At 43.5% G+C, this 21,275-nt stretch overlaps 1 protein-coding gene across 3 annotated transcripts in view; it reads left to right on the forward strand.

Moving 5' to 3' along the window:
- Positions 1-21,275, forward strand: part of LOC134352025 (myosin-11-like) — a 140,461-nt gene that overhangs the window by 43,740 nt on the left and 75,446 nt on the right. For all 3 annotated transcript variants that reach the window (XM_063059077.1, XM_063059078.1, XM_063059079.1), the window contains exons 4-5: positions 3,838-3,865; positions 13,190-13,292. In XM_063059077.1, the coding sequence (XP_062915147.1) occupies positions 3,838-3,865; positions 13,190-13,292 (131 nt within the window). The remainder of the gene's footprint in view (positions 1-3,837; positions 3,866-13,189; positions 13,293-21,275) is intronic.

Below are 21,275 nucleotides of genomic sequence, written 5' to 3' on the forward strand. Positions count from 1 at the left end.
CAGCTGGAGAAGGACCTTTGACAAGGTCCTGCATGGGAGGTTAGTTAGGAAAATTCAGTCGCTAGGTATACATGGAGAGGTGGTAAATTGGATTAGACATTGGCTCGATGGAAGAAGCCAGAGAGTGGTGGTAGAGAATTGCTTCTCTGAGTGGAGGCCTGTGACTAGTGGTGTGCCACAGGGATCAGTGCTGGGTCCATTGTTATTTGTCATCTATATCAATGATCTGGATGATAATGTGGTAAATTGGATCAGCAAGTTTGCTGATGATACAAAGATTGGAGGTGTAGTAGACAATGAGGAAGGTTTTCAGAGCCTGCAGAGGGACTTAGACCAGCTGGAAAAATGGGCTGAAAAATGGCAGATGGAGTTTAATACAGACAAGTGTGAGGTATTGCACGTTGGAAGGACAAACCAAGGTAGAACATACAGGGTTAATGGTAAGGCACTGAGGAGTGCAGTGGAACAGAGGGATCTGGGAATACAGATACAAAATTCCCTAAAAGTGGCGTCACAGGTAGATAGGGTCGTAAAGAGAGCTTTTGGTACATTGGACTTTATTAATCAAAGTATTGAGTATAAGAGCTGGAATGTTATGATGAGGTTGTATAAGGCATTGGTGAGGCCGAATCTGGAGTATTGTGTTCAGTTTTGGTCACCAAATTACAGGAAGGATATAAATAAGGTTGAAAGGGTGCAGAGAAGGTTTACAAGGATGTTGCCGGGACTTGAGAAACTCAGTTACAGAGAAAGGTTGAATAGGTTGGGACTTTATTCCCTGGAGCGTAGAAGAATGAGGGGAGATTTCATAGAGGTATATAAAATTATGATGGGTATAGATAGAGTGAATGCAAGCAGGCTTTTTCCACTGAGGCAAGGGGAGAAAAAAACCAGAGGACATGGGTTTAGGGTGAGGGGGGAAAAGTTTAAAGGGAACATTAGGGGGGGCTTCTTCACACAGAGAGTGGTGGGAGTATGGAATGAGCTGCCAGACGAGGTGGTAAATGCAGGTTCTTTTTTAACATTTAAGAATAAATTGGACAGATACATGGATGGGAGGTGTATGGAGGGATATGGTCAGTGGGACTAGGCAGAAAATGGTTCGGCACAGCCAAGAAGGGCCAAAAGGCATGTTTCTGTGCTGTAGTTTCTATGGTTTCTATGGTAAAAGGAACCAGCAGCTTGTCCCAATGCTTCAGGTCCCACAGCACTCACATCAGCCCTCAAAGTGCTGATATTTGCAGTCTGTGAAAAGTAAGATTGAATGCAATGCTCAACCAACATTCAGTCTAATGATGTCCATTTATACCCTTTCTGAAGTGGACCGTTATAATGTACTATCAATTTTTGATCTTTATTATTTTTCATTGTCTGGCAATGATTAGATACTTCACACATACACGTGCCCAGACAGCTGAGCAGCAATATGCACGCTAGTTGCTGTTTCAACTTAGAAATCAACAGAAGTGGAAATGAAGTGGACAGGCCCTGGAGCACTCTTCAGCAACATTAACTAAGTGCGCTAGATACAAGTGTGAAGAATCAAATATAAGCTGTGTTTGCTGTTAGTGATCTGTGAAAGGCCACAAAAGTACTTTCACCGCTCCTGATTATCAGAATAAGCCGTTACTGAATCGCAGTAAGGGTACGGCCCAGAAGGAGGTCTTCAGCCCCCTGAATCTACCCAGGCTCAGTGTAAAAGTGATCCAACTTATCTCTCTCCCTAACTTTCTCCCACAGACCTGCAAATAACTTCCTATCCAGCAATTAAATCTGAACCTACCACTGCCCTGGCCCTAATCATTCACTGTTTGGAAAGGAATCCATTTGTCATTTTTAGAGTATTGGGTTATCCAAGAGAGGTGAGTGATCCAGGAAAGATATCAGCCTGGAAGGAAGATTGGCTGAATGGCAGGAGGGAAAGAGTGGGATTAAAGGCGCCTTTTCTAGTTGGTTGCCAGTGACTGGTGATTTTCCACAAGGGTCAGTGTTCGGATCACTTTTTTTCACATTATCTGTCAATGATTTGGATGATACAATTGATTGATTTGTGGCCAAGTTTGTGGAAAATACGAAGATAGGTAGAGGGGCAGGTAGTGTTGAGCAAGCAGCAAGTCTGCGGAAGGACTTAGATTGGGAGAATGGGCAAAGAAGTGGCAAATGGTATATCGAGTAGGGAAGTGTATGGTCATGCACTTCAGTTAGAAGGAATAAAGGCGTAGACTATTTTCTAAACAGGGAGAAAAATCAAAAATCAGAGGTGCAAAGGAACTTGGGAGTCCTTGTGCAGGATTCCCTAAAGGTTAACTTGTAGGTTGAGTCGGTGGTAAGGAAGGTAAATGCAACGTGAGCATTCATTTTGAGAGGACTAGAATATAAGAGTAAGGAATGTAATGCTGAGGCTTTGTAAAGCATTGGTCAGATCACACCTGGAGTATTGTGAGCAGGTTTGGGCCCCTTATCTATGAAAGGATGCGTTGACATTGGAGAGGGTCCAGAGGAAATTCATGGGAATGATTCCGAGAATGAAGGAATTAATATATGAGGGGCATTTGATTTCTTTGGGACTGTACTGCTGGAGTTTAGAAGAATGAGGGAGGTATCTCATTGAAGCCTATTGAATATTGAAAGACCTAAATAGAGTGGATGTGGAGAGGATGCTTCCTATAGTGGGTGAGTCTAGGGCCAGTGGGCATAGTCTCAAAATAGAGAGTATCCATTTAGAACAGAAATGAGGAGGAATTTCTTTAGCCAGGGGCTAGTGAATCTGTGGAACTTGGCTGTGAAGGCCAAGTTATTGAGTATATTTAAAGTGGAGGTTGATAAGTTCTTGATTGGACAGCACATCAAAGGTTATGGAGAGAAGGCAGGGAGAATAGGGTTGAGATGGATAATAAATCAGCCCTAATGGAATAGCAGAGCAGACTCCATGGGCTGAAAGGCCTACTTCTACTCCTATGTCTTATGACCTTTTCCTCACGTTGGTCATTTCTGGGATGTGGGTAGTGCCTTGGAGGTATTTAGAAACAGCCTTCTTGGTGATGGTATTTGCACAGTTCTATTCAGCAGGGGAGTTCCAGGCTGTAGACCAAGTAACAATGACTCCCTAATGATGTTAGAATTCATGGGTATGGCAGGTGCTGTCAGAATATTCAAGAAGGATATGAAATTTAACTAGGAAATGTTGGGAACACTGAGAAGGTCATATCCATGATCCTTGCCGGAACTGTGACTCCTCAAGTTTGCCCCATTATCAAATAAGGTCATGGCTGATTTGATTCTGACCTCAACTCAACTTCTCTACTTATTCCTCACTCAAAAAAAGCAATAATACGTTTGAAAGTAATTGTTGCTTTTGGATATCCCCTGCTTTGTAGCCACTAGATTTTTCTTTCACAGAACAAAATGAAGGCAATCCCATCCTGAGGCAATGGGGAGAAGCGTTAAAAGAGGGTTTTCTTTTTTTTTAATTTTGGGATCAGAGCAACGTTAGTAAGACTGCATCTATAGCAGACATGGGCGGAGTTATCTAGTTAGCAACATTCAGTTTGTATGAAAGTAATAGTCTTGGTGAAAAATTGAGGCACATATGAGGTGTGAAGTTTTAATACTATATATGATTAGTTTATAAGGAGTTCACATGGTTAGATCCTTGAATTTAAAAGACAAGCTTTCAACATGTATGAAATTGTGGGAATCAATGAGTGATGTTACAGTGCTCGTTCTTTGGCAAAATAACAACTGGTTTTTATTGGAATGTAATTAAAACAAATTAATTTGAACATTTATCCACCATCAATATATCATAATAATAATTCCTTTCACATTTTTTAACAGATCGCGAAGACCAGTCAATTTTGTGCACGTGAGTAAAATGCTTCACATTTATCTATTTCTGCTTTTGTTGTTTTCTAAGTGCTTAAAGCATTTTCAGTCCATAAATGTTACCCCCCCCCCCCAATATCTTGAGTTGAGAACATGGTAAAGGTGAAGGAGGGGAACTGGCAGGAATTTTGCAAAACTTGTATGTCAGGATCAGCTGGGGAGTGACCTGCCTCCACTCTCTGTAGATTGGTAGTTGCCAAACACTCATTGCTGAAAAGCTCAAGCAGGCTTGTTAAGAATACATAGCACTGATGTGAAATTAAAATGATGAAATATTGTTGATGCTCAGATAGCAGGGAGGAAAACCGGTAAACTAATTTTTAAATTCCAGCTGCTTTCCAAAATGTATTGCTCAAGTCCTGAAGGACAAGTTAGAACCCCAAAATAACCCAAATCTACCCTGTTTTTTAGACATCAGTGCTCAGCTTTTTAAGTCCCATCTTCATTATTATGTCCAGTTGAATGGCTCAGCACTATGGCTCAAAGAAGCAAGTAACTACTTACTAGTAGACGCTAACATATATTTGCATATACTGTTTATAAGTCGTTTTCAGTGTTTATGATTCATTCAATGTATTGCAACAGCAGAAACAGTACTCTTGCCTTTCCAGTTCTTTTTAATGTTCTGGCAATATACCCGGCCCCTTCAGGAAATGTATCTTCAGCTGTCAGTCTGGTTCGTAATTATAAATAGTAGCCTCTCAATAACATCTCTCTGTGCCCATCATAATGCTTGGTCTTCACAGTATTGTTAGCTTTAAGGAGGGACTTACTCCAAGGAGTGCCAAATAAGGCAAACTTCAAGAGATCCAGCAGAGAGCCGAAGGTAGAAAGTATGCATTATGAAGGACAAGAAGTACAAACTGTGGCAGTGCTCGTAAAGTATTCAGTGATTGGTGAGAATGCAGAACTTCTGTGCACACTTAATGGCAACGGAAAAGTTGCATGCTCCCATGAAATGCAGAATGGTAAACAGCAACTACTCCAAATTAACAAATCCTCTTCTGCATGGCTGTTTCTCTGGGCAGAGATAATGAGCTTTTGAAATTGTACAATCTTCTTGTCGAATCTGATCTGGACCGATGCCAGTTTTCTGTTACCAAGTCCTATCAGATCCAAATAGAATTATTTGTGTCCCCTGAGCTGAAATGGGTGGGAAGGAAGGAATTCTTGTAATCTTATGTACTTCAAACAACACTTTCCTGTAATGGAATTAGGCATGTTCCATTGTTCACTTCGTCACAAATACCAACTGGTAGTGAAATTGTATTTAATGCAAAACCAGCTGGGAACCAGGGAAAAAGATACATAGTAGCTAAATATCAAAAAGCACCAATTTATTCCTCTTATTTCCATGATTAATTCAATGCTGCATACTGTAATGTTTAAACTTTGACATTTTGAAATCTGAATGTGGTTGTATATTATGGGTATAAACAACAGCTTTCCCTTCACAAGTGGTTTGAAAGAGAATCGATGGTGAGGTATCCCTTGTGGGTAACTGTGTTCCTGATTTTTGCTTTTCTGACTACCTACCTATCACCAGAATTGGTACAGCACAAACCTCTTGAACTGAGGGTCTGGGAACACTTTGTATCTGATCCTTTAGCTTTGCCCCAACAAGGCTGGTGTATCTAATGCGATCCCATTCATGAGAATGGAGTGGCTAATGTCGCTAAGTACCTTGTTTTTTTTAATTAAAAGCTCTCCGTTAAGAAGGTAATGAGATCTGTGGACAATGGGGTAGATTTCTTTCCACCTGGTTCACCAACATTTCTGCCATTCCAGCACTTATATTGGCTGAGTATGTACCCGTTTAACTCTGGAGTACAGTGGCGTGTTCTGAGTGTCAATAAGACCTTGTGCTGCACAGAGGGAGGTCTAGCCCCCAGCTCTCAATGTTGGCCTTTGCTAGCTGTAAGAGTTGTAATTGATTATGTACTGGGGACATTGGTCTCAGAGAAGACCTTAATGCCAATCCTTCCAGTCAATATGGAGGATTTGAAGAGATGGTATCAATGGTTCTTTCTAATGTGGGTATTCCAGGACTCAGAATCATAGTGGAGGGCAGAGTTCAGTGTTCTGTGAATTGTGTGCTAAGTCTGAGGTTTTAATCTTCAAATATTCTTTACCTCGATTAACCAAGGGTTGTGCTTATACAGTGAAGCTGGTGGTTTGTTTGCCTTCACCGAGGTGTGGCCCACAAGTTTTCCTGGGTCTCACTATGAACGTTTATTGCCCAAATGCAGTGTTGTGCGATGGGAGCAAGCTGGTAGGAGATTATTGCTTTGCAGGTGTTTCATGTAAGGCCCATCTTCTTGCGCAGTTCATTGGGCTGGATGCACCATTCACATCCCCAACAACGCACAGTCCTCAGGCAGGCACTCCATTCCTGACAGAGAGAGGAAAAGTGTCAAGGAAACACTGAAACCCCCAGTGAAAAACGCAGCATCCCCACTAAATCTTGGGAAACACTATCCCATGAATTCTCGAAGTGGAGCAGCTCCTAGAACCTTACCAGCCGCTCAGAACCCACAACACTGGAGCTGAAGAAAACTTCCTTGCTCTTGAGTTTCTGCCTAAGAATAATAATGATGAGAAGAAGAATAGGGGATTATGGTTTTTAAAAGACTCGACATTTGAAAGACATTTACAAGCTACTAAAATAAATGGTAAAAATATAATTAAAATTGTTAAGATGCAGCTCCAAACCTAACAAGACAGGCCTCCACAACTGAATTCCATACAGATGTAGAATAAACTGGTTTTCGGCTTTCTGAGTACGTCAGGAAGTCCTTAACTTGTACCTGTCACATGACCTGCACAGAAGCCCAGGGGTTGCTGCAGTCTCAGCAGAAGGTCTGATGGGAGCTATCGGCAATGATCAGTATGATTAAACCCAACTGGACATCTGCAAATTAATTTAATCCTTACATGGATTTAAAAATATAGATCTGGATCAATGCCAAATAGGGCAAAGTCTAAGCCAGAAATTACGGAGCTTCAGTCCAGTTTATTTTTGGGCAAAGATCTGACATTAGCACAGAGCTCGTTTGCCTACATGGTCTGTCTCCACTTGAACCCTCTGCATGTTCGGGCACACAGCTCTATACTCTCTATTACTACAGCCTAACCTGCTGGCATATCGCACAGCCCTGCTAATAACTGCACAGAACAGAGACAAGGAACTGTAATCACTCTCCAACTGTACTCAATACACTATAAGACAAGACAGCTCATCCCCATGGCAACCCTGACAAACTAATACTGGAGTGTGTCCTAACTGCAACACACATCAAAGTTGCTGGTGAACGCAGCAAGCCAGGCAGCATCTCTAGGAAGAGGTACAGTCCGGACGAAGGATCTCAGCCTGAAACGTTGACTGTACCTCTTCCTAGAGATGCTGCCTGGCCTGCTGCGTTCACCAGCAACTTTGATGTGTGTTGGTTGAATTTCCAGCATCTGCAGAATTCCTCTTGTTTGCGTGTGTCCTAACTGGTTGCCTTGTGGTCTGGTATGGAAACACCAATGCCCAGGAATGGAAAGGGCCACAGAAAGTGGTGGAAACAGCCCAGTCCATCACATGTGAAGCCCTCCCTACCACGAAATAGATTTACATGGAGTATTGCCAACATCATTGAAAACCTTCACCATCCAGGCTACGCCCCCCTCTTCTCACTACTACCATTGGGAAGGAGGTACAGAAGCCTTAGGTCCCACACCACCAGGATCAGGGACAATTACTAAACTACAACCATCAGGCTCCTGAACTGACACAGATAACTTCAATCATCATGACTCAGAACTGATTCTATGACATACAAACTCACTTTCAAACACTCTTTACAATTTATGTTTGCAGAATTATTTTCATTTGCACAGTTGGTTTGTTCTTTTATCAATCTTTGCTTATATATAGTCATTCATAAATTCTAATGTATTTCTTTTATTCTTGTAAATGCTTTCAAGAAAATGAATCTCAAGGAAGTATATGGTAACATGTATGTACTTTGGTAATAAATTTACTTTGATCTTTAACTACTATCCCTCTCACCACCTTCTACGCAACTTAAGCGACCTTTTATCATCTCTTTCAGTCTTTGACCTGAAATGCTGACTCCCTTTCCCTTCCCACAGATGCTGCCTGACCTGCTGCGTGTTTCCGGCATTTTTTTTGTTTTGTATATAAGTCTTCTCGTTGTTAGCAGAATCCTACAAACATAGCAGCAATAATGGAAAACATTTGTGTCTGATACAGCCCTACCATATGAAATGCTCAGACATCGTGGCTGAAAATGTGTTGCATTATATATTTATTTATTTCGTGATACGGCGTGGAGTTGACCATTCTGGACCTTCAAGGCACGCAACCCCTGATTAACCCTAACCTAGTCACGGGACAATTTACAATGACCAATTGCTCTACCCGGTATGTCTTTGGACTGTGGGAGGAAAACTTATGCATTCCATGGGGAGGACGTACAGAGACTCCTTACAGAATGGCACCAGAATTGAACTCTGAACCCCAGAAGACCCTGAGCTGTAATAGTATCATGCGAACTGCTACTGTGATACCCTTTCATGCTCGATGCTCTACTTGCACTGCAAACATCAGTAAGCTTTGGCCTAGAGTGAAAGTTGAGCAGACAGTAGATTGGTTGGAGTAGGATAAAGTAAAAAGTCTGATAAACAGGGTGAATTTAGGAATTATTTATTTTTTACATTTATTTAGAGAATAATACCTTTATAGCACAATGAGACCCCACCACCCAATTACACCCACATGACCAATCGACCTACGGACCCATATGTCTTTGGAATGTGGGAGGAAATCAGAGTGCATGGAGGAAACCACGGGGTCATGGGGAGAACATGCAAACTCCTTGAAGACAGCGGCAGAATTGAAACCCGTTCGCTGATGCCGTAACAGCGTTAGGGTAACTGCAAGGCTACAGTGGTGTGGAGTAGAAATTTTGGGCGAGATTTGGAGAGGAGTGTTCGATGAATGAGGGGAAGTGTTGAAACAGCAGAGGCAGATGAACACACTAGTCATTTCCCACCCTAAAACAGGTACGGATAAGTGTTCGACCATGTGCTGACATGCCAGAGGAGTCTATCAAACTACTGCAGTAAGAGGACTGAGGGACAGAACTTGTGAGACAGCTCTGATTACTCAAATCACTCTTTAACTCTTCTCTCCTCTTCCAGCACAACTGATCACTCTCCCTATTCTTTGCACACATGGTACATCTCCCACTTCAGATATGAGTTTGTGTTGAACCAGAGTCTTGGCAGACTATAGGCCTGATGCTTGAGGAAGGAGGAACTGCCATACTGACAACCACTTTTGATTCTGAGACCTTGTATGCCTTTTGTGTAGTTATAAAATATCTCTGGTTCTATCTGGACAAAAACTGAAAGTTCTTCTGATTTTGAAGCAAACCACCATTAAAATTCTCAGATCAATTATATCATTGACATTTGTGAAAACTTGCTGTGCACAGATTTAGCTTTCATTTTAATAAGCATAAAATATTTTATTGGCCCCAATGCTTTGAGATCTCCAACCAGTATAAAATGGAAGGTACTTCATTGTCCAACTTCTTTCCTCTTATAACTAAGGTTAACTAAATGTTCAGCACATGTTAACATTCTTATCTGGAGACTTGCCTGTCACCAGTCAGCCTTCTAAAGATTTTCAATGCTGTTTGCTCTACCTGTCCTGTGGTAGCTATCTATGGTGTGCTCATGAGGTCAAAGTACTGATGATTTGTTAATGATCCACAAGAGCACTTTTACTCGCGGAAGCTCAGTTCTACTTTTTAAATTTAAAAAAATCTTTCTTGGAATTTTCAGATTCCGTCTTGTTTCATCATACTTCGGGGTAACCAACAGTACAAACTTCAGATAGACGGATCCTAATCTGTCACACAATCATGCACACACTGTCTCACACTTTCTTCTCAGTTTAAAAAAAAGAAAGACACTGCTTTTCATCCCCATCATCTAATTAGTTAAGCCAAAGACCATCTTCTAACAATTAAAAATCACAAGTCATTTATCTGACTGCAAGTTAAACAAACATACATTCTGGGCTTGGACAGAAAACAGAGAAACCGTACTATACTGAGGCACATCTGGTTTCAGCAGCATGATCACTGACAATCTAATAGAGCATTAGTAACATCGGACTGGAAGTAAATACTCTGAATTAACCGCTTCCAGTGCCCAGTGATTGCTGGTGATTTTTTAAGCCAGTGAAATCTGCCTGATGTAGTGATTGGGAAACATACAGAAACTATAGTGTCTAATATTTCCCAATAATTCAGGAAACCTTAGGCAGTTCATGCACTTCAAAACCTCGGAAAATCCCAAACTTGCAAAATATCTTGGGAATCTAAAGGCTTCATGCAAGGAACTTCATGGAAGGAACTTGTGCAAATGGAAAGATTTGGCCTTTTATGGTGTTGCACAAGTTAGTAGACATACTAAGGTCATTATTCATTTCCATATTAATGTAAAATGAATCAGTGCCAAAGTTAGAAGTAAAACTCTTACAGAAATGCAACTAAAGCAAATGGTTTCTAATTATAAACCGAGAAATTATGCAAATGCTGGAAATCCACAGCAACACACACAATATGCTGGAGGAACTCAGCAGGTCAGGCAGCATCTATGGAAATGAATAAACAGTCAACATTTCAGGCCGAGACCCTTCTTCAGGACTGGAAAGGAAGGGAGATGCCAGAATAAAAAGGTGGGGGGAGGGGAGGGAGGCTAGCTAGAAGGTGATAGGTGAAGTCAGTGGGTAGGAAAGGTGAAGGGCTGGAAAGGAAGGAATCTGTAGAAGAGGAGAGTGGACCCTAGGAGAGAGGTAAGGAGGTGGGACCCAGGGGGAGGTGATAGACAGGTGAGAAGAGGTAAGAGGCTAGAGTGGGGAATAGAAGAAGAGGGGTGGGGGAGGGATTTTTTTTTACTGGAAGGAGAAATTGATATTCATGCCATCAGGTTGGAAGGTACCCAGAGGGAATATAAGGTGTTGCTCCTTCACCCTAATGGTGGCCTCTTTGTGGCATAAAAGGAGCCATGGAATGATATGTCGGAACAGGAATGGGAATCGGAACTAAAATGCTTGCCCACCAGGAAGTTCCACTTTTGGTGGATGGAGCAGAGGTGCTTGACAAAGCGGTCCCCCAATTCACGACAGATCCCACCAATGTAGAGGAGGCCACAGCAGCAATACTGGACACAATAGACGACCCCAGCAGATTCGCAGGTGAAGTGTTGCCTCACCTGGAAGGACTGTCTGGGACCCTAAATGGAAGTTGGGGTGGGGGGGTGTAGATAAAGATATGTTTGGTGGTAAGATCCCTTTGCAGATAGCAGAAGTTATGGAGAATGCTGTGCTGAATGCGGAGGCTCATGTGATGGTAGCTAAAGACGAGGAACTCTATCACTGTTAAGATGGCGGGAAGATGGGGTGAGCGCAAATGCTTGGGAAATGGAGAAGATGCGGGTGAGGGCAGCATCAATTGTGCAGGAAGGGCAGCCTCATCCTTTGAAGAAGGAGAAAGTCTCTGATGTCCTGGAAAGGAAAGCTGCATCCTGGGAACAGATGAGTTGGAAATGAAGGAACCGCAAAAAGGGAACGGCATTTTTACAGGAGACAGGGTGGGAAGAAGTATAGTCAGATAACCGTGGGAATCAGTAGGTTTATAAAAGATGTTGGTTGACAGTTTGTTTCCAGAGCTGGAAACAAGAGCTTGAGAAAGGGCAGGGAGGTGTCAGAAATGGACCAAATGGACTTAATAGTGGGGTGGAAGTTGGAGGCAAAGTGGATGGAATTGATGAGCTCAGCATAGGTGCACCAATGCAGTTGTCAATGTAGTGGAGGAAGAGGTGGGGAGCATTAGGGAAGGCTTGGAACATGTTTTTTTTCCATATAGTCAATGAAAAGGCAGGTGTAGCTGGGCCACAACTACCCCTCAAGTCTGGAGAAAGTGGGAGGGAGGAGACCAAGGAAAAATTGTTGAGGACCAGTTTTGTTTTTAAGCCCAAGTGCTACACCTGTCCCTACACCTCCTCTCTTGCCACCATTCAGGGCCCCAAACAGTACTTCCAAGTGAGGCAACACTTCACTTGTGAGTCTGTTGGGGTCATCTATTGCATCCGGTGCTCCCGGTGCGGCCTCCTCTACATCGGTGAAACCCGACGCAGATTGGGGGACCGCTTCGTTGAGCACCTCCGCTCCATCCGCCAAAACAGACAGGATCTCCCAGTAGCCACCCACTTCAACTCTGCTTCCCACTCCCATTCAGATATGGCCATACATGGCCTCCTCTACTGCCATGATGAGGCTAAACTCAGGTTGGAGGAGCAACACCTCATATACTATCTGGGTAGTCTCTAGCCCCTTGGTATGAACATAGAATTCTCCAACTTCTGGTAATTCCCTCCCCCTCCCTTCTCCTATCCCTATGTCACTCTGCCCCCTACCCCCGTGCCTACCACCTCCCTCATGGTCCCACCTCCTTCTACTACCCATTGTGTTTTCCCCTATTCTTTCTTCACCTTTCCTGCCTATCACCTCCCAGCCTCCCTTCCCCCACCCCTTTATCTTTCCCCTACTGGTTTTTCACCTGGAACCTACCAGCCTTCTCTTTCCCACCTTCCCCCCACCTTCTTTATAGAGCCTCTGCCCCTTCCTCCTGCAGTCCTGACGAAGGGTTCCGGCCCGAAATGTCGACTCATCGTTTCCACGGATGCTGCCCGACCTGCTGAGTTCCTCCAGTGTGTTGTGACTGTTGCCAGACAGAGGAGTGTGATGGTGGAGGGGAAATGGTTGGTTCTTTTATTGAGAAAGAAACTGAGAGCTTTAAGGCCTTCTTGATGGGGGATAGAAGTGTATACGGACTGGACATCCATAGTGAACAAGAGCCGGTCAGGGCCAGGAAACTGAAAGTTAGTGAGGCAATCGAGAGCATGAGAAGTGTTGCAAATGTAGGTGGGATCAATTATCTGTAAACTGCCAGAATGAGTTGGTTACCATGGAATTTGAAATACCCACAGAAACATTAAACATTCTATCAGGTGCTACATTCACAGTGAGAAGGAAAAGTGTGTCACTGTCCCCACCGGTGGAGCAGGCAGACTCAGAGCTTGCAGCTGTAACCAGAGAAACCAAAGTCCTTCGAAGAGGCAGGGAATAATTGTCAGTAGTGATGATATGAATCCTCACAGTCAAGCACAATGTAAATATAGGTGAACTTGAAAAGTTGCAATAACACTTGGATTTCCTGCACAGGGGTGAATCTGGAGCTGGGAAGACAGAAAACACAAAGAAAGTTATTCAGTACCTGGCCGTGGTTGCTTCCTCCCACAAGAGCAAGAAGGATGCTAATGCTATTGTAAGTCAATTCTTTAATATGTTCTCTCTGTGTGTTAATATTTTGGTATTATCCTGTTGTCTTGAGAGATCTTTGGGACCCTCATGCATCTAGACAATAGTAAACAAAACTAAAAACCATTTATGATGTAAACTAGCTATAGAACGTTCACTCAAAATGATTACTATAATGAACAGAACCAATGCAAAATAAGATCAAATGCTTGGACAATGTTAGTTTTCAACGTGCATGGTCACAGTGTACCAGTGGACCCAATTTTTCAAAATATGGAATGGAGTTCACCGCGCATAGATGGAAATCAAGTTTATAACGCGGTGACTCTTGGTCTTTCTGGGACTGGTAATATAGACAGTGTGTTATGGATTCAAAAGAGTGTTCTGTCCGTCACATGCCAGAAATATTTTTACTTTTGGGAGAGAGGAGGGTAGTGGGTTATTATTTTAGGCAAAAAGCCCATAAGTTGCACTGTTTTGCAGCAGCAACTTTATAATTAGTTATATTCCTGGCTGGCAACATATTTGTAACACTTATATAGGCATCCGTTATGGATTTGCGCCTTGGAAGGTTTCCAGGGCGCGGGCCTGGGCAAGGTTGTATGGAAGACCAGCAGTTGCCCAAGCTGCAAGTCTTCCCTCTCCATGCCACTGATGTTGTCCAAGGGAAGGGCACAAGGGCCGATACAGCTTGGCACCGGTGTCGTCGCAGAGCAATGTGTGTTTAAGTGCCTTGTTCAAGGATACAACGCGCTGCCTCAGCTGAGGCTCGAACTAGCGACCTTCAGATCACTAGACTGACACCTTAACCACTTGGGCATGCGTCAACACTTTTCCATGACCCACCTATATATCTATTTCTCGTTGCTGGTTATTGGAAGACCTATCATAATGAATGAACCTTTCTTATTCCTGAATTCAGCCCATATGGCCTCACTAGAAGAGCCCTGCAAATTCCTCTCTAAGCGCAGCTCTAACATTCTCCCTACTCAGTCATGCAACTCCACCACCACTTTTACAATCCCCCCCCTATCATGTCTGAAATGTCAAAACCCTGGAACGGTGAGCTGCCAGTCCTACTCTCTGCTCGAGCACTGTCTCTGCAATGGCTACAACACTGTAGTACCATGGACTAATCCAGGCTTTCTCACCGGCCTCTGTCCCATTGTGTTCTAAACTTGTTCTTCCTATTAGAGTGATTTGATTTAACCTTCTCCTTAATCTTTCCACCCGCTGACCTACTGTTCTGTTTGCCGCCGGCTGGCAACCCACCCTGCAAGGGTATTAGCACCACTTCAGTTTTGGTGCAACACAACTTTTTTATATAGGTCCCAGCTGCCCTGGAAGAGAACCTAATGATCCAGGTAACAGAAGCTCTCTGCTCTACACCAGCCCTTTACCCACACTAACTTCCTAATTCTTGCCTGGCTATCATGTGGCACAGGGAGTAATCCTGGGATTACAAACCTAGAGATCCTGCTTTGTAACTTTCTACATAACGCCTTAAATTCCCTTTGCAGACCTCATCTCTCTTCCGACCTATTTCTTTAGACCAGTAAGACAATTGCAGCATAAGACAAGCAGCACACTCAGAATGCTGGAGGAACTCAAAAGGCCAGGCAGCATCCATGGAAAAGAGCAAACAGTTGATATTTTGAGACTGGAGAAAAATGATGACGAGTCAGAGTAAGAAGGTGGGGGGAGGGATGGAAGAAGTACAAGGATATAAAATTATGATGGGTTTAGATAGTGAATGCAAGCAGGCTTTTTCCACTGAGGCTAGGGGAGAAAAATGCCAGAGGACGTGGGTTAAGTGTGAAGAGGGAAAAGTTTAAAGGGAACATTAGAGGGGGGCTTCTTCATACAGAGGGTGGTGGGGGTGTGGAATAAGCTGCCAGATGAAGTGGTAAATGCGGACTCACTTTTAACATTTAAGAAAAACTTGGACAGGTACATGGATGAGAGGTGTATGGTGGGGTATGGGTCCAGGTGCAGGTCAGTGGGACGAGGCAGAAAAACGGTTCGGCATAGCCAAGAAGGGCCAAAAGGCCTGTTTCTGTGCTGTAATGTTCTATGGTTCTATGGTTCTATGATAGGTGAAACCAAGAGAGGGGGAAGACTGAAGTAAAGAGTTGGGAAGTCAATTGGTGAAAGGGCTGGAGAAGGGGGAATCTGATAGGAGTGCACATGGAAGAAAGGGAAGGGGGAAGGGTACCAGGGGGAAGTGAAGAGTGGGTAAGGAAAGAAGGTGAGAGTGGGGAATGGGGAATGGTGAAGGAGAAGGGGGGCATTAGCAGTAGTTTGAGAACTTGATGTTCATGCCATCAGGTTGGAGGCTATCCAGACAGAATATAAGGTGTTGCTCCTCCAATTTTGAGTGTGACCTCATTGCGGTAGTAGAGGAAGACATGGAGTGACATGTCAGAACGGGATGTGGAATTAAAATGGGTGGCCACTGGGAGATCCCACTTTTTCTGGTGGACAGAGCGTAGGTAACATAAGATGATTTATTGTCCATGGCAATGAATTCCACAGATTCACCACCTTCTGCCTAAAGAAATTTCTTCTCATCTCTGTTCTAAAGGGATGTACTTCTATTCTGAGGCTGTGCCCTCTGGTCCTAGACTCCCCCACTACAGGAAACATCCTCTCCACATCCATTCTATCTAACCTTTCAATTTTTGATAGATTTCAATGAGATCCTCCCCCTCCCCAATCTTCTAAACTCCAGCGAGTACAGGATGAGTGCCATCAAATGCTCCTCATACGTTAACCTATTCATTCCTGGGATCATTCTCGTGAACTTTCTCTGGACCCTTTCCTATGCCAGCATATCCTTTCTTAGATAAGGGGTCCATATTCCAAGTGCAGTAGTACTTTAGTACCAATATGGACCATGACCTCACCCTCCCCTTTCAGTATTAATAGCATTCAATGTTAATATATATTAAAGCATACAGTATGTACGCATTGGTTTGACAGAAATTGATGGTTGAGAATGGAGCTCTTCCTATTTTCAGTCACATGGTGTCAAGGTCAAATATTTTCATCTCAGGAATAATGCAGCCTGTAGTTGGCCCAACAATGAGATTATTGGCAGTGATCCATCTCTGATATTAACTGTTCATTCAGCTTTCCTTTGACATAGTATGAGTCTGTTACGAACTGGTTATCCTCCACTTACTCTCAGTAATATAATAATTTTAAATATAACCAGTTGAAAATAATCCTACCAATGCAGAATCCTTTTGCCTCACCGTAGAGCGTTAGAGCCCAATGACATGAAAAATACATTTAGTACAACGTTTCTCCTTCCCTTCTGGTTTCAGCAAGATTAATGCAATAATTTGGTTAGTATCTAAAGAAGGAGACCTCTGGTCTCCGTGTTTGTCTCAGAATGGCTGCTCACTCACAGTCTTAGAGGCTAAAGTTTGTGGCTAGTCTTCCTCCACCTCCCATCTTTTTGAGCATATAACCTCGTACATACAGTCAAAGAGTAATGCAGCATGGAAAAAGGCTCTTTAGCCCAACTGGTCCATGCTGACCACAGCATCCACAGCAACTAGTCTCATTTACCTGTATTTGGCCCACAACCCTTGAACCCCCTTCCCTCCATGTACCTATCCAAAGGCCTCTTAAATATTGCAGTTGTACCTGCCTGGACCACTTTCTCTGGCTGCTCATTCTAGGTACTTACTATCCTCTGACTAAAGCTGCCAGAGCACTCAGGTCTCTTTTAAATCTCAACCCTCCTCATCTTGTAACTGTACCCTTCAGTTTTGGACTCCCCAATCCAGGGGGAAAAGACTGTGAGTATCCATACCCCTCAGAATCTTATAAACATCAATGAGGTCACCTCTCATTCTTCTATGCTCCTCAGGATAAAGATCCAGCCTGACCAACTTCTTCCTATGACTCAGCCCGGACAGCGTGCTCATAAATCACTTCTGCACTTTTCCAGCTTGACAATGTCTTTCCAATAACAGGGTGACCAAGACTGTACACCATACTCCAAGTGTAGCCTCACCAATGACTTAGATAACTGTAACATAATGTCCCTGTGGGGTGAACAGTTTTACTGTCCAAACTCCTCACTTCACACTTACCTAAGTTGTAAACCATTTCTCAGCACATCTCCTAAATAGATCAAGATCTCATTATAACCTTCACTATCAATAAGGCCCCCTAATTTAATATCAGCAGCAAACTTGTGAATCTCACCATGTACCTTTATATACAAGTCAATTACATAAATAATGAATAACAGAGATCTAAACATTGATCACTGGGGCACTCAACTAATCACAGGCCTCCAGTCAGAGGATTAATCTTCAACCATTGCCCTCTGTTTCCTATTATCAAGCCAATTCTAAATCGACTTCATTAGCTCCCTTTGAATCTCACGCAGTCCGGTCTTCCAGATCAGCCTGCCTCCAAGACCTCATCACATGCCTCAGTAAAGTCCATATAGACAACATCAAGTTCCCGACCTTCATCTATCACCATGTTTACCTTTTTGAAAAACTCCAAAAGGTTCATCAGACACAGCCTCCCATGCAAAAACCATGCTGACTATTCCTGATCCGGTTTTGACTATCTAAGTGATGGGAGATCTGGTCCTTCAGAATTCCCTACAGTAACCTCCCTACTATTAAAGTCAGACACACTAGGCTGTAGTTCCCTGGCCTGTCCTTGCTACCCTTCTTGAACAATGGAACAGCGTTAGCCACTCTGCAGTCTTCTGGAACCTCAGCAGTGCCGAACAATTAATTAAATATCTCTAAAGGGGCCTCTGCAGTTTCATCCCTGGCATCCCATAAGATCCAGGGGTAGGTCAGGATTTGTTACTTTAATCCACTTAGAGGCTGCAAGTATCTTCCTTCTTCCTCATAAATGCATATAATTCAAGACATCACTACTAATGACCCTCTTTTCTTTGGCATCTATGATATTCTCCTCAGTAAACACCAAGGAAAAACAAACATTAAAAATCTTGGCCATCTCCACATGTAGATGTCCCTGAAGGTCTTTAAGAGGATTTAATTTCTCCCGAGTCACCTTTTTACTGTTCAGTACAGGCTTTATATCCAGGTGGATCTAACCTTAAACTCACACAGGTCATTCAGGTTAGCATGTCCAGGTTAAATGAGGTGAAATTCCTAATTCCTTGGGCTTGATTGCCACAGTTACGGTAAGAGTCCAGTAAAGATTTGTAAGCTAATATTGGATACTTGGATTCAAAAATTGTAGAGATGCAGTGTGAATAGCCTCTGGACAGACAACCCTGCTACCTTCCTGGTAAGATCTTTTAGTCTATCAGAAACTTTGTCCAGCCGCCAGAGAAGTCTCCCATTGCGAGTGAAATCCCTGAAACAGGAAAACCTCTGATCCCTGAGCAAATTAATTATGTCAAAATCTCCAGCTGTTTTCAGGATAAATCCTGTCCTATTTCTCCAGAGGCTGCTTAAGGTTGTCATAGCTGGGGTGGTACTGGGGAAAAGCTCCCACTACCTAGTAAGCGCTCCCAATGGTATGTGTCTCAAATAGCCTGTGACAAACATGTCCAGCTCCTAGCCTTCATGTGTGGTTTAGCCACTAAGCCCAGCGGGACTGTTTCTACTAATAGGAGAAGGGCCAAAGGTGGGTTACTGCCACTTTAAAACCACTCACTTTAGCTGATGAGGCTCGTCAGCCGTGGTTGGCAGCTCATCTAGGAGAAGGAAAACTCTGATCTCAAACCTCCACTACCCACTCATGGGGAAGGCTTCAGGAGTAAACCCTGAGGGAAAATTTCAGAGCTGGGGTCCCGAAGGCAGTCCTACATTGAGTGCAATGCTGACTGGCAACTCCTGTGATGCCGCCACTGGTGCCAAACTGTAGCGGCCTCTGCCGCTCCTTTAGATTCATCAGCTGTGTGGAGAGGGGGAGCCTGTTACATGGGCAACCCTCGGCTCTCCATATCATAGTGCCCTGACTTGCTTATCACTTGGGCAGCAGGGCAGCAACGACCTTGACCAACGGAGGGGTGTCATTTCTCCAGCATTTAGCAGTCATCACCCATCATGTAACAACAAAGTGGGCACATCCCAAAGAAAATGCTTTCACACTGTGTGCAAGCAGGGGATATTATAAGCCTAGCTGATAGTGTTACAAAGTTGGCGCGTGGCCAAGTGGTTAAGGCGTCCGCCTGGTGATCTGAAGGTCGCTAGTTCGAGCCTTGGCTGAGGCAGCATGTTGTGTCCTTGAGCAAGGCACATAACCACACATTGCTCTGCGACAACACCGGTGCCAAGCTGTATGGGTCCTAGTGCCCTTCCCTTGGACAACATCGGTGGCGTGGAGAGGGGAGACTTGCAGCATGGGCAACTGCTGGTCTTCCATACAACCTTGCCCAGGCCTGCACCCTGGAAACCTTCCGAGGCGCAAATCCATAACGGATGCCTATATAAGTGTTACAAATATGTTGCCAGCCAGGAATATAACTAATTATAAAGTTGCTGCTGCAAAACAGTGCAACTTATGGGCTTTTTGCCTAAAATAATAACCCACTACCCTCCTCTCTCCCAAAAGTAAAAATATTTCTGGCATGTGACGGACAGAATTAACACTCGTTTGAATCCATAACACACTGTCTATATTACCAGTCCCAGAAAGACCAAGTGTCACCGCGTTATAAACTTGTGCCGGTGAACCCATCAGCCATCTCCCCACAATGACACTATCTATTTATTTGTTTAGAGATACGTTGCAGAACAGACTCATCCGGCCCAAGAAGCGAAGCCCAACAACCCACCTATTTAACCCGACCCTAATCACAGAGCACTTGACAATGACCAGTTAATTTACAATAAATTATGCAAGGGGGGGTTCCCCGGGATAGTTGGGATACTTGGATCCAAAGAACGTCTTCCAAGTAGCTTGTTGACGAATTTCAGATGAACAGGAATAACATTCCTTCCAGTCCAGCAGGTCACAAAAGGTCTCACTGTGCTCTGTGAAATGCAATCATAATCTAAACTACTTTAGAGCTGAATCTGCCCTGCAATACAGACGCACCACCTGTGTGCAAGACTGCCTCTTCTCAATGCAACTAACTGCAGCAATGGCTTGGAAAACAACATGGCTCCTCTTGGAACCATGAAGAAACAGTACCTGCAGCTGAAGGCTGGAGAGAAGCCCAAGAATGACCTTCTACTTATAAGGCAATTAGAATAGGATGACTCCACTATGGATGCCTCGGGCTATAGGAGCTGAGAAAATCACACTCACCTCTGGCTGCTCCTTCTGTGCATTCAAATTGCTGCCCTCACCACCTCTGGACAAAGGTTCAGTGATAACAACACTGGCATGGGCATCACCTCAGCTCCAAGCCTTACAAACTTGGCTTACAGCTGAACCATAGAACTCTCTCTTTAACCCTTGGAACTTTGCCCAATCCCCTCTCCTAGCACCAATCACGATACAATCAGCACAACGAACCGATTATGGCAAACTTGCTATTTGCACGGAACTGGGAAAGAACAAAGCTATATAAGCAGCCTCAATCCTGCCCCTCATCCACAACAATTGAAGGACTTGGTAATGATATGGATTCCAACAAGCAATTCAGACTTGGCAAGGTCTTTTCCACTGCACACTTATCATGACACAACTTTTATTGCAACTTGGCTGTTGGGATTTTGCATTCTAGTTATCAAGTAGCCAATCTAATTTGTATGTGCGTTAGCCAACCTAATTTTATTTATACATATGCGTCTACAAACAAACTTGTTTAAAGTACATTCAGCAGAGAAAGTATATAGCCAATAACTTGAATAAAAATAATCAGTGGTTTATAGGGCTTGCATGTTTTTTTTTGTCTTCCTCCATTCATAAAGAGATTTGCGCAGCTAGCCTTTGCGACAACTCCATTAAAAGTGCATTTTGTTAAAATACAGATAACTAATTGGTGGCATTTATTCAGGGTCTAAAGCAAAAGTCATACGATCAC

Source organism: Mobula hypostoma, chromosome 9, assembly GCF_963921235.1.
Source record: "Mobula hypostoma chromosome 9, sMobHyp1.1, whole genome shotgun sequence".
Lineage (NCBI taxonomy): Eukaryota > Metazoa > Chordata > Chondrichthyes > Myliobatiformes > Myliobatidae > Mobula > Mobula hypostoma.